The sequence below is a fragment of the Mustela erminea genome, chromosome 10 (assembly GCF_009829155.1).
Source record: "Mustela erminea isolate mMusErm1 chromosome 10, mMusErm1.Pri, whole genome shotgun sequence".
In the NCBI taxonomy this organism is placed as follows: Eukaryota; Metazoa; Chordata; class Mammalia; order Carnivora; family Mustelidae; genus Mustela; species Mustela erminea.
This window is the reverse complement of record NC_045623.1, coordinates 91,633,681-91,647,001: the sequence shown is the minus strand read 5'-3', so window position 1 is coordinate 91,647,001 and position 13,321 is coordinate 91,633,681. Positions and strand designations below refer to the sequence as shown.

The following is a 13,321-nucleotide window of genomic DNA, read 5'->3' as shown; positions in this document are numbered from 1 at the left end:
GGTGCGGGGGTAGGAAGTGTGGAGCAGACCACATGCATTCGGGAACTGTCTTTCATGCACTGGGCTGTGCCTGTGGAAGGCGTGGGCAGAGCCTGGCCTTGAACCCCCACTATACTGCTTCTAAACGACGTGATCTTAGACAAGGGCCATCGTTTCTCACGTTCCTCCTCTGCCAAATGCGGATGAAAATATTGACCCTGTAGCGTTGTGGATCTTAGCGGTGATGTGTGTAAAGTGTTGAGCCCAGTACGGCAGGGTGAATTTCAGAGGTGAGTCAGGGCAGAGGAATGAGCACCAGGCAAGGGTGGTGGGCCCTAAAACAGGGGCAGAGGCACGTGTGGGTGTGTGCCCCTTACCCCACATGGGGCACCCCAGAGGGGAATTCCCGGGGACGTCTCCAGGCCAGTAGACTGGGGCAGGATGCTGGTGCACTCGGTGGGAGGGACCCCTAGGAGAGCTAGAGGGTCGGGGAGAGGAACCAGAGGGAGAGGCCCCCGCCGAAGTGCTCACAGTGCCATTACGAGAAGGATAACACAGGCCCCGGCCGGATGAGAAAGAAGCCCTTTGCCTGGGCCATGTATGGATCTGGGCTAGACAAGGGATTTTGGCCTGGCTTTCTCGGAGCACTTTCCAAGCTCAGTTCTGGCCATGTTGTTGCATGCCATCTCTAGGCCTCAGTTTCCCATCTACGCCCTGGTGAAGAAGAGCCACTGTACATCACGTGTCTTCTGAACGGACCATACACTGTGTTCTACACATCTCCCTTCTTTGGTCCTGAAATGGCAATCGGTCCATTTCTCAGATGAGGAAACTTGAAGCCCAGTGTTGGCTCACCCAGCAAGAAAGGGGTTCTGATTGGCCAGGCTTGTGGAAGTGCTACCGGCTCTTCCTGGGAAGGGGACCAGTGGAAGCAAAGGAATGCTTCTCCAGGGAGACCTCAATGAGCTCCTAGCCACGGTGCTGTGGTGAGGCACACAGGCTCCAGATGCGGGCTGCATGGGGTAGAACCCCAGCTGGGGGACCTCAGGCAGGTTAACCTCTCTGGCCTTCAGTTTTTTCATCTATAAAACTGACTTAATACTAGCATTTGTCTCATAGGGTCATGAGGATTCAGGGAGCAGAAGTGTGGAAAGCGCATCGCACCTGGCACTAATAAGAGCTATATGTCAGTGTTTGCTGCTGATATCCTAATCATTGCAGAGCTGAGCTGTTATAATTCTGTTTCCTAGACAATAATGCATTTAGGAATTCCAATTTTGTGCTTTTCCCTTTTGCACTGAGCAACCAGCTATTATCTCTTTCAAGTCTTGAACAATTTCCTCTGTCCTTGAAAAAATAACTCCCTGCCCCCATGGGGCCTGTAGCCTGGGTGGACTGAACACGGCTCCCTGGAGCAGCTTTTCCCAAAGAGGGTTTCTTGGCACACCAGCCCGAGGAGGAGCCCATGTTCCTCAGCATTTAAAAGCTTCTGAAAATCCTTCAGCAAAATACTCTGTCGAACATGGTTAGATACACTCTTCCCCAGTCTTGTTTGGTCACAGAGCCCCTTTATTTCTGCTCAGCACCTGACACCATCTGCCGAACACACGGTGGGAGATGCCCCCCTCATTTCCTGGTTTCTAGGAAATGGCAGAGCCGAGCGAGCGAGAACTCTGAGTAATGCCCCTCACAGAGAGGCTCGGTTCCACCCCTGCAGAAATCATCTGCACTAAAGCTCTTCCCTCACTGCTCTGCTCGGGTCCCCTGTGCCCTCCCCTTTGCTGTCTGGTTCAGTCCCCACAGCAGCCTGGGGAGGTCAGTAGTGTCGCTATCCCCATCTGACAGATGAGGAAGTTGAGGCTCAGGGAGGTTAAGTCACCACACAGCCTACTGGCTGATCTGGGAGACAAACCCACAGCTTCTGATTCTGAACCCCACATTCTTTTTCTGAACATTGATAGGAAAAGCACAAATAGATTTCATTCTGCCAGGATCAGTCTTCCCCAGTGATTTGCTTTTTAAAAATCTAAAGTGTTCCCCCCACCAACTATACACTGAATGTATTAGAAACTTAAAATCTTTAGTAACGTTTCACCTGATAACAAAGGCAATCCATGCTTGCTGTGTATAAGATTTTTCAAACCTTTTGAGTTGGAAACAGAAAAAGGCCATAATCTCATTCCAAGAGATAAAGCTGGGTGAGCATTCGGGCCGACACTCTCCTTGATCTGCATGGCCCAACAAAGTAGCTGTCATGTCCAGGAGACTATTTAAATTAAAATAATGAAAATGAAATAAGATTAAAAATTTGGTCCCTCAGTTTTGCTAGTTGTGGACTGGGCGGACACATTTTTAGGGACGCGTGGCAAGGAGCTACAGCATCGAGCAGCACAGACCTGGGACATTTCCATCATCCCAGAAAGTTCAGTTGGACAGAGCTGCTCTAGTCTTTTCCTAGACGTAGCCCGATGTACATGCATCGTGATTATTAACATTCCTGATGAGTTTCCTGGATATGTTGTATGTCTCTGCCTGGCCTCACCCACGGATGGAAAAGGTGCTCCAGAGACAAACACCAAATGCAGGGAAAAACAGTCTCAAAGGAAATAGACTGAATGATAGCGGTTTTCTCTGGGTGTTGCGATTAAAGCTTATTTTCAAATTTCCTAGATCCTTCAGGAGATCTACAACATAAAATGCAGGTGGGGTGGGGATGTTGATGGATTTGTTTTTTTTCCCTAATTAGTTCTCACTGCTTCTAAAAGCTTCAAGGTATGATCTTACCTGAGGCTTAACTTAGTAGTAGTAGTGTTTCTTAGATTGTCGACTTGTGAAGAGTGGAAGCCTGCACTAATTTTATTCCTTGGAATAAAACACCAAATTGGGAAAGGCAGACAGTGTTTTTTTCTCAGGCCCAGGGCCCTCCAGCCTAGGGCTGTTCTAGGTAGGGTGGCTTCCTGGGTACCCAAGCCACGCAGTAGTTCACAATGTCCTGCTTAGAAAAACCCCACGCTTAGTTTAATGCTCTGGGCTTGCCATCCTGAAATTCTGAATGATTTTTGTACAGGGGGCCCTGCATTTTCCTTTTGCACTATGCCTTGCACAGTGTGTCGCCAGCACCAGTGCTGGGATTCTCCCCAGAATGGGTTGCATTTTGACTCGGAATCATTGCCTTTGTCCTCCTCAGACCACAGACGTGCCCATCCGTGGAGCACTCACTCTACGTGCCTGAGAACAAGTATGCTTCGGTCTCTCAGACATGTGCCTAGAGAGTGACAAAAATAGGGCTTGCAAGTGGGCGCGGGAGGGCCCCTGTGGTCTCTGTTCACACACGTACCCATGCTCAAGGTGCACGTCTACGCTGGCCTATTTCAGAGGTGGCCCAGTGCATCATGGGATGCTCTGTCCTACATCACTGCCCAGCTTAGATCCTGCCTGGATTCCCTGCCCTGAACTCCATGCCCGACCTCTAGGCCTGGCCCACCTCTCCTCCAGCCTCTTCTTCCTCAACTTTCCCACAAGACCCACAAGCTCTCCGATCTCTAAGAAACCTGTTCTATGTGGCGTAGATCCACCCCTTAACTCATACCGTTAATTCTGCCTGGATCATCAGTGTTCCTTCCTTCCCAGACCTACTCATCTCAGACTCTACCCTTCCTGGGAAGCCTTCTGGAAGTGTTTGAGAAGGGCCTAGAGGTGTGTTGGTTGAATAGAGGAGGCTATAAATCACTTTGGCATCTAGGGGTGTCAGGGCTTCAAGAAGTGGCAAATTCCCAGGCCTTCAGGAAGAAGAGATGTCTGCCAGGTAGAAGGAAGAGGTTTGCTAGGCAGGCTTTGATGACAGACAGATTCTCACATGCATTTGGGCTTCACCAGCTACCAGCTGCATGACCTTGGGTGAGTCCCGTCCCTTTGCTGAGCCTCAGTTTCCCCGTCTATAATAACAATAATTCCTAGTGCATGGATTACTGTAGAGATGAGGTGAAATGAGATACTCATGCAAAGACCACACAGGGCCTGGCATACAGTAAGTCATCAGTGAATGCGGCTCCCATATCCCTTCCTCATTGTCTTTCTCCTCCTAAATAACTACTTTCGCCCAGTCATACCATCACTGAGTCTGTTCATGTATTCATTTCTGCAACAGAGGTAGGGATAGCTGTGATGAAGATTTCATGAGGTCATGGGAGCATTTATGGAAGTCTCAGAAGGCTGAGATTTTACATGGATAGGGAGGGCATAGACCAGAGGGATGCTGGCCTATCTCCCTGGGGCATTTTCCAGAGGCAAACTCTTTCCACCTATCACTAGAACTTTGGCTCTGGTGGCGGTGGGGGGTGGGGTGGGCTGGGGTTAGTGATCTTTGCCTTTCATTTGCTCCTGTATCCCCAGTTACCAGAACATTGTGTGGCATGCATACAGTTGATGCTCAATAAATATCCATTGGAAAATCAGTGGCGCCAACTGTACCTTATCACGTCCCAAGTCCTGGGCATGCCAAGAATACTGTCTCCAGATTAGGATCACAATGTAAGCCGCACGCATTTCTGAGTACCTGCTGTGTACATGGTTCTGCCCAGCCCAGGGCAGACCCTTCCTCTACATCCTAAAGAGGTAGGCCCAGGGGGAAGATGACAGAACAGTGATTTGGCAAGAGGAAGAGAGAAGAGGGGTAACCAGCAGGTCCTGGGCTGGCAGTTCAGTGCTTAAAGATTTAGAAAACACCAATCACCAAATAATTAGGGACAAAAGCTCCCTGCCATGATTGCACCATGTACCATTAACTACAAAGTTTGAGTATTTTCTTTCCAGTCTTTTTTCTAAAGCTGCCTTGCACTCAGAGCTGGCTTCCTCTCCTCTTGGGAAGGTAATGGCTGCTCCATAGAGGACCTCTGGGCCCCCTACCACTCCTAACATGGGGCTCCTCACTCCAACCTTCCTGGACCAGATAGATCTACCTAAAATAGGAGGGTGTGCAGAACCCTGGCAGGGGCTTTGCAACAACCCCCTTCCTCCATGGGCAGGGACCAAGACTCAGGTCCACTGATGGGGGACTGCAGGGAAATTCTCAGCATGGGGGGCACTTTCTGGGACTGGGGGTATTTTGGTGCCCAGGCAAATTAAGTTTCAGGCAGCAACATGACCAAAATGGATCTTTCCTCTCCTCCCCCCCACTACATTTCACCCTGTTTTCCATATGAGGGCTCCGAGTTTCCCCTTCCCTTAATACCTTCTGCTAGCTCTGCACCCAACCGCCTCTCTCATTTCAACTAAGGTGAGCGCCTGGCTGGCTCAGGCCTTGGAGTGTGAGACTCTTGATCATGAGTTCGAGCCCCATGTTGGGTGCAGAGATTATCTAAATAATTAAAAACTTGGAAAAAAAAAAAAGTGAGCAGACCAGCAGACCCACTGGTGCCAAAATATCATGACTACAGGGACCCAGATGGGCGCCCTAGAGCAGCCAAGTGCTCCCTGTGAAATTGTGGTCACCAGGTCACAGAGTGAAGGACGTTTGGGGAGGGCGATTTTGGTCACCCCTGCAAATCGTAAGTTATGGGCATCCACCCTTTCCGCCCACATGTAAGTCTGAACCTTTTGCCAAAAACACTTCCCAGACGCAAAAGAAAACCCCAAAGAGGAACCTAAACCTTCATGCCTGCGGTGCCGATTGGACGGGAGCACTCGGGCTCCCACCAGCAAGCGTTTCAAAGAATGAGCCAGCCGGCAAAGGGGGAAGTGAGGGGCCCTGCTGGAAACCTCCCAGGCTGGTCAGTCCTGGTTCATTCAGTCGCTTGCCCATTCATCCTCCCTTTCCTCTACCCATTTAGCAAAAAATAAAACCCTGGGTGGTCCTTCTTGACACACACAAGGCGGGGGCGGTAACGGTGAGTGACGGTGGGGCAGGGCATTCCCAAGGCCTGGAGGGGACAGGGGAAGGACCCAGGGAGGCACCCCAGGGGGGCGGCCAGTAAGCTGGGCCTTGAGAGAAGACAGGCAGCTGTCTCACTTTCCCTATCCCGCTCAGAGTCAGACAGGCTCCTGCCCAGGACACAGGGGAGGGGACATTAAGCAGCCACAGTCCCCAGCATTTATGGACGGCTTGGCTCTGCACCAGACCCCCATTAAACACATAATATAAATTCTCTTTGAATCCACCCAACAAGGTTTGAATTGGCTACTGTTTGTTCTCCCCATTTTAAAGATGAGGAAACTGAGCTCAGAGAGGTGAAGTGCTTTGTCTAAGGCCACACAGCGGGGAAGTGGCAGTGCCCGGCTACAGCCTGGGCTTGTAACCACATTTTATGTTGCCTTGTCCTCAAAGAACACCCTCTTCTCTACTACCCTCCCAGAGAGCCCTTGACAAGGGGCCCCACAGTCTCTCTACAGTCTCCTCCATGCTTACCCCTCTCCGGCCCTGAGAAAACCAGACGTGGGAACATCTGCCATGGCATGTGATGAAACTGCAGATGCAGAGCGTGGCTCCAGCCCAGCCAGAGACAAGACAGTGAGCCCTTGCTGCCTGCCGGCCCACGCACGGGGCTCCAGGGCAGGTCCTATTCACTACGGGAAAGCTCCCTTGGAGGTCCGTGCTCCCAGCCCTATTGCACAGAGGTGGAAACTGAGCTCAGAGAGGTGAATTAACATGTTGCCTGCTAAACAGCTCTGACTTGGTCAGCCTGACTCCTACACTGTGGGCCAGGTGGAAGGTTGTCGCTGGGTAGACAAGAAAACTTGGTTTCTTGCCGCTGGATTGTACCTGACACAAGACCAGACTCCTCTTCGGACCTCCGTCTCCCCATCTATTTAGTGAGGAGGTGGCACTCTCCGTCTACCCGGTCCAATATTTTCCTGCATTGGCTCACTGTTTCTGGTTCTTGTGACTTCTCAAGGTACGACCGGGTCTCACTCCTACCCCGGGCCCACAGTTCCTAGAGTTATCCGCGCTCGTCCCTTGCACAGGGCGGGTTGGGGGCTGCCTTTGGGAGGGGCTACTTCAAGGCCAATGACAGAGGGCCCAGGCTCCACTGGGGGCTAAAGCTCTTCCTTCCTTCCTTCCTCCCTCCTCTTACTTCCACCAAGTAAGGTGGGATACGGGGAATTAGGTGGGCACCAAGGCTGGCCCTGGGACTGAGGGCTTGGAGGAGGCCAGGACCCCTTGGTGGTGGCAGGTGGTCATGGGGAAGATTCCTGGCAGAGGGGGTGTTTGAGCTCAGTTTTGAAGATGGGATGAGACTCCTCAGCTACCAAGAGGTCACACTCTGGGTGGCGGAATTGAGGAGGGGCCTGCAGATAAGGCATTTCCAGGAGACAGGAATAACGCCTGGTGTTTCTGCCGCCTGGCCCTCCCCTGCCCCCAGCCAAACTCTGAGGCCAGGCCTCAGTTTCCCCTCCTACTGAGCAGTCTGGATTGGCTCAGAAGCAAGGCTGGTATCAGAGGCTGCTGCTCCCCTCTGCCTCTCAGAGCCTTCTGGAAGGTCAGGTTTTCAGGCCCTATTGCTCAGGGGCATCCTTCTCCCAGCTCCCCTCCCCTCCGTAACCTCCCCCACTCCCTCAGGCAACCAAGTAAGCCTCAGCTTTGATGCGGCCACCTCAAGCCTCAAGGCCCAGGCGTCAATGGGCCCTCTATGTGACCAGTGGGGCCGCTGGGGGCCGCCAGCTGCCATTGTGGGCGTGGGTAAGGCCCGGACACACAGTCCCACTGTGTGGGGCTGGTTCATGTCCGCCCAAACCCTGTGGCCGGTGGGGGGCTCCCAGGAATGTCTCCCTGGGGGGCTCTTTGGACAGACAGGGTGGTCTGGGGAGACGGGGGTGTGCAGGACGGCCTCGGGAGCCCTCGTCAAAGGGGCCCAGCAGACGTGGCGCCAGGTAAGCACCATAGTGGGCGTGGGGTGGCTGGCGGTCTGTCTGGTCAGTCCGCTCATCTCCCAGAGTTGGCGGGGGAGGGGGAGGCTGCCATGGGCACACCACTCAGGGTGACCCACTATCCTGCGGTGCCTGGGGTCTGGGAGTTTCAGGGCAAAAACCAAGAGAGTCCCCTGTTGTTGGCTTAGGAAAGGATAGTGACTGACCTCCTTAGTCTGGACAGTTTCCTCCCTGTCCGGTGACCTCTGAGTCAGACCATGGGGGCTAGAGCTACCCAGTGCCATTTTGTCCACCCCCTGCCTCCACCCAGGTCTGCCTCCTGCCTGAGAGGCCATTTTCCGTCTCTCCCAGGCGTCTTAACAGGAGGAGCTGCCAGCCGACTACCCAACCACTGCTGAGAGGATCTTGGCAGGACGGGTGGCCCAACACACCGGCTGTCCGTCCACTTCCAAGGGCTCCAGCCACCCTGGGGGTGCCCAGAGTCATCTCATTCCCGCCTCCACACCTTTACCCCAGGCTGTTCTCTCTCCTGGAATTCCTTCCCCCCTCTGTCACTTCTCCACCCAACCAAGACCAGCCCGAATGTCACTTCCCCAGGGCAATTGTTCTCCCTATCCCCGGGTGGGCTAGTCTAGTCCCCTTCGTTGAACTGCTGGACCCCCCATTCTTCCCTCCTCATAAAATCGATCACACCCCAGCTCAATTTTCAATTTCCTCATCTCTTTCCACACCTGACTTTGAGCTCTTTAAGGGCAGAGAGCCTGACCCAGTCACCCTCATATCTGAGATCCCAGCACAAGGCCAGCCTCACGGAAATTGTAAGAATGAGGGTGTTTATTTGCGATGTCCTCTGGGCCGGGCACCCTGCTCATTGAATTCTCTCCAGAGCCCCTTGAGTTCGGTATGATCATCATCCCCATTTTATTGATGGGGAAACAGGTAGAGAAAGGTGAAATGACTTGCCCCAGGCTACCCAATTAGCAAGGGGCAGAGTCAGATTCTGGAGCCAGAACTCGAATCCCCGTGCTCCACTCCCTGAGAAGTTTTTGTGTAATTACTGGATGCGTGGAAACCTTTGCCTCCCTTGGTTCTCCTAAATGCTACATGTTGCAGTTCAGACCCGTTTCCTCCAGTTTCCTCCCCAGAAGGGTACCCCAGTGGGGAGAGCTCTTGCCTGCATGGGTGTGGTTAAGGGGTGTGCTGCGAGGGGGACACCCCAGAGAAGGGCCTCATAGGCAGTTTAGGACAAGGGTGCCGGCCTTCCACGGAGCTGCGTGTGGGCCCTTGGTCATCCCCAGGGCCATTGCCTGTGTTTATCAGATGGGGAAACTGAGGCCCAAAGAGAGGAAGGGACCTGCCCATAATCATGCAGTACGTTTGAGTCAGAGCCATCAGCATCTCCATTTCTCAAAAAAAAAAAAAAAAAAAAAAAAAAAGGAATAAATACCCTTTGCCAGGGGCTAGTCCCGGCAGAGGAAGAGGGGGAAGAATGGAGAACTGCTGGGGGCCTAGGGGTACCCCAGGAGGTCCCTGTGCCCTCTCTCTCCTTCCATTGTGGTGCCTGCGACTCTACTGTCAGGCTGCCAGCTTCCTGGGTTGCGTCTTGTCCTCTTTCCCCCTCCCCCTCTACTTCACGACCTCCGCCCTCTTCCTAGTCCTCTTCTCCCTAGGACCATGAGTTTGGGGTCCCGAGGATGACCCCCGCCCCCTGCCGCCCTCCTGCTGAGGGGTTAGGCCTGGAGGTCCTGCTCTCACGGAATTTGGGATGTCTGCATGCTGGGGTGGGAACGCGGGACAGCTTTCCTGTCGCGAACCTCCAACGAAATGCAGCGTCTCCTTCCCCAATGATTTTGTCCCCAGTGGAAATCACAGATGTTCTTCCGTGTCGTGAGGGCTGCGGCGGAGGATCTGGAAATGCCATTTTCGCTTGTCACTGCCGTGCGGTGGCCATTGCTGGAGCCCCTGAGCTCTCTGCGCTCCGTGTGTCACGACAGAGGCACGAGGTCCCAGCCTCATCACTTACTTTTTTTTACAGCTTGATAACCGTATTTCCACAGATCTGGTCCCCTGCACAGTCCTTCGGATTTGGTTTCATGCCCTTAAAAAGTGTGCCTCTGAGAAGGCGTCTATAGTTTTCAGAAAGATCTGTGGCTCAGAACGAGTTAACGACCCAGCGTGGCTCAGTGTGGAGCCCAGCATTTTACCACCCAGAGGTTAGCTCTCTCTGGGGACAGACTCGGCAGCGGGAGCCCTGTGACTCTTGGGGGACAGATCACCCAAGTAATCATGCTGTAAGCAGGATGTGGGGAATGGAGCTGGGAAGGAGAGACGGGGCTAGCCAGTGTGGACCAATGCCTCAGACCCCAGACCTGGAACTGTCCACATGGACCCCGGCTTACAGAGCACATCTATGTCCCTGCCCACCAGGAATCAGCCTGCTGTGCCCAGCAGCCTCTTGTCTCTGGGCGCACATGGGGCCCAAAGCCACCAGCTCTCCTCTCGCTTGCCCTCCGAGCTGCTCTCTGCCCTCTCCGCGGCCTTAGGAACCCATCTTAGGAGGCAGCTCCCTTAGTCCAGTCTCCCCAGATTCCTTTGTTTTAAACCCTACATTTCTCCATCTTGCTCATGGAGGGAGAAACACAGATTACAAAGACCCAGCAAATGGTTTTTATAAACTCTTATTTTCTTGCCACAGACTGCCTTTAATTAGCTCTGGGGACTACAAAGGGAATAGCGTTATAATAGGAGCAGCTTGAAGGAAGGAGCCACGGCTGTCAGCTCCCAGACCTGAGGCTGTTGCCTGTCACCAGCCACAACCAGGTTTGGCGGGAGTGCATCCGCCTCAGGGACGGCAGCCCCCACTTCGCCCCCCAGTCCCAGCCCGCATCTGCAGCCGTACAGCCTGCCTCAGCTTCTCTCCATAGAGGAGGAAAAGGTCCCACCTCAGATAAGCCCTTGAAGAAACCTTTAAACAATAAGAGCCCAAATGTGCCTCTGCCCCTGCCCAGAGCTGGCCTCCCAAGGACTGGCTCTGAGTCACTCTGTTAGCCAGCAGCAGGACAGACTGACAGGCAAAAAGGCAGACAGATAGTCAGACCATCTTCTGTATCTCAGCTGACCACTTCAGCTGAAGAAAGGCAACAAAGTGCCCCCCCAACCCCCCAGCCCTTGGAGTTTTAGATACATTCAGCCCCTCTATTCTAGAGGAGAGCCTGTCTCCGTGTACAATCCCGAGGCACTACCTCATCCCCAGCCCAGCCACAGCCTCAGACAATCAGAATGCCACAGCCAGAGCTTCTCCATTTGGGACCATGACAGGTCACCTTCCTTGCCTAAGGCCACTGAGCAAGGTAGTCAAGACCTGGGGACTCAAGCTCAGGGCCTCTGGACCCCCCGTCTCAGGTGTCACAGCCTCATCTGGACTCCTGCTGGGGGACGACGGGGAGGACAGTAGCCGGCGGATGTCTGAGGTCAGGGCTCATCAGCCCTAAGAGCCAGGCAGAGGCAGGAAAAGTCTCTCCCCGAGTTCCAGCCTCCATCAGAGCTTCCAAGTGGGGGATCCTGGAACCCTATCCATTTTGAAGGACAGAGCCCAAAACTCTGGGTCACTTTAGGCCATGAATAGAGGCAAGAGCCACCTAGAAACACTTTCTTCTCCCCTGCGGCGGAGTCTGTAAACCTTCCCCAGGCCTGCTTCCCCGACGCTCAGCCAGTTTCTTGCATCCCAGAGCTATGCGAGTTCTCCACAAACGCCTGTGGCCTCCTTCTCCTCCCTCTGCTTCCCACCGCCCAGGATGACTTGGAAAGCCTGGGAGAGATCCTCAGAAAGATCTCCAGATTCATGGCTCTTGACAGAAGCTGGCCTGGCTCTAGGAGACCTGAGTGTGCCCCAGAGCCTGCGTCTGCCTGAGCTCAGGTGGAGGGTCCGAGCTCCCCGGGGTGGGCCACTGGCTGGGGCTGCAGGGTCCCGGAGCCCCGTCAGTGAGGCAGGAAGCCTCAGGTCACGGGAACACCTTCCATGTCCTCACCACCTCAGGACCCTTCGAGGTTGGCCGCTGAGGTCTTGCGGCGTCCATTTCCCCCACCACTTACTGTCCCCACCAGCTGAGGATAAAAGTCCCACAAAAGTCCACTCCAGGAGACCACGGAGGCCACCAACCCCTCTTCCCACCTCAGGCTTTCAGGAGTCAGCCGACATAGGTAAGCAGGCCGTGCACTTGAAGGCAGCCTGGGTGGTCGGTGGAAGGACGCGGTCCCGGGCTGGCCACAGCTCCCCACCCAAAAGGATCAGCCCAGGGCCCTGGGCAATCGTTACTCACCGCGGATGAAGGTTGGCGAGTAGGTCGGGAAGGAATCGAAGATGCTGTTCGATGCCATGCCCCTCTCTGAGGAAGGCGAGAAATCAGACCTTCCGGGGGTTGGCTTGGGATTGACTTGGTTGGCTGTTGTTTTATTTTTTCCTTGTTACTTTTTGAAAATAAAAGGGGGGGGTAGTGGTGTCGCTTTTTGTTTGTTTTTTTTGTTTTGTCTCTTTTTTTCCCCTATTGCTACGAAAAAGAAAAAAGGAAAGAACGCGAGAGTGTGTGTGTGAGCGAGAGAGAGAGAGAAAAAAAAAATCCCCAAGGAAAGTAAGTTTCTGTTTGTACCCAAGAATTTGGATTCCCAGTCCCACAGGAATGTCTAGCCACAAATTTTCAACAGAAGCGTATGCAGAGTGTATCATTAGATGGCGGGAAGGAGCCTTCGGCAGCCAGGGCGGAGGAGCTCGCTGGGCAGCGAGAGCAGAGCCAGGCCCAGCATCTGCGCCACGGGGAATGAATGAATGAGGCTCGCCCCTGACAGAGCCCGGGCTCCAGTGGGTGCGAGGGCGGCCCGGGGGTGGGGAGGACCAGGAGCCAACCAGCTCCCGCGCAGGGCCCTGAAGGCGGCTGAGGGCCTGGCCCTGTGGTTCTGTGGTTGAGGGACTAGGCCTTCACAGTGTCAACCCAACCTCAGCTCACAGGATGCAAGAAGCCAGCTCGCGGCCTTGGCCCATTGGCTGGGCTGGGGTCACCTGGGCTGTGATGTCACGGCCTCTTAGAAGATTCTGTAGCTGTCCTCTCTCTTTTTGGAAAAAAAGAAAAGAGAGAGAGAAGGAAAGAAAGAAAGAGAAAGAGAAGGGGAAAAAAAAGTGATGGCTTTTATTTGTGGCCTCAGCACGCGGCCCAGGAGCAGAACTGAAAGCAGGCGGAGGGGGTGGCTGGGCGGTGGTTTGGATCCTGTAAAGGAGACTCATTTTTAATTAAGGCCAGGGTTGGCCTGGGCGGGCTGGGAGCCCCTAGGGCCCTCACCAGACCCACCAGCGGGTGGTAGGGCTCCCCGCCATGCCCTCCGCCCCAGGGCTGCGGCTGACACCCGGCCACGGTCCGCCACCACTGCTGCCAGGGAACAGTCCACATGTGTGGCACTTCGGGGGGATTTCACGGCAGCTGGAATTAAA

General features: G+C 54.0%; 1 protein-coding gene across 1 annotated transcript in view; it reads right to left on the bottom strand.

The window, feature by feature from the left end:
• RUNX3 (RUNX family transcription factor 3) overlaps positions 1-12,302 on the bottom strand; it is a 59,932-nt gene extending 47,630 nt beyond the window's left edge. The window contains exon 1 of the mRNA XM_032361788.1: positions 12,162-12,302. Coding sequence (XP_032217679.1) covers positions 12,162-12,219 — 58 coding nt within the window. The 5' untranslated portion in view covers positions 12,220-12,302. The remainder of the gene's footprint in view (positions 1-12,161) is intronic.
• Positions 12,303-13,321: the final 1,019 nt, after the last annotated feature.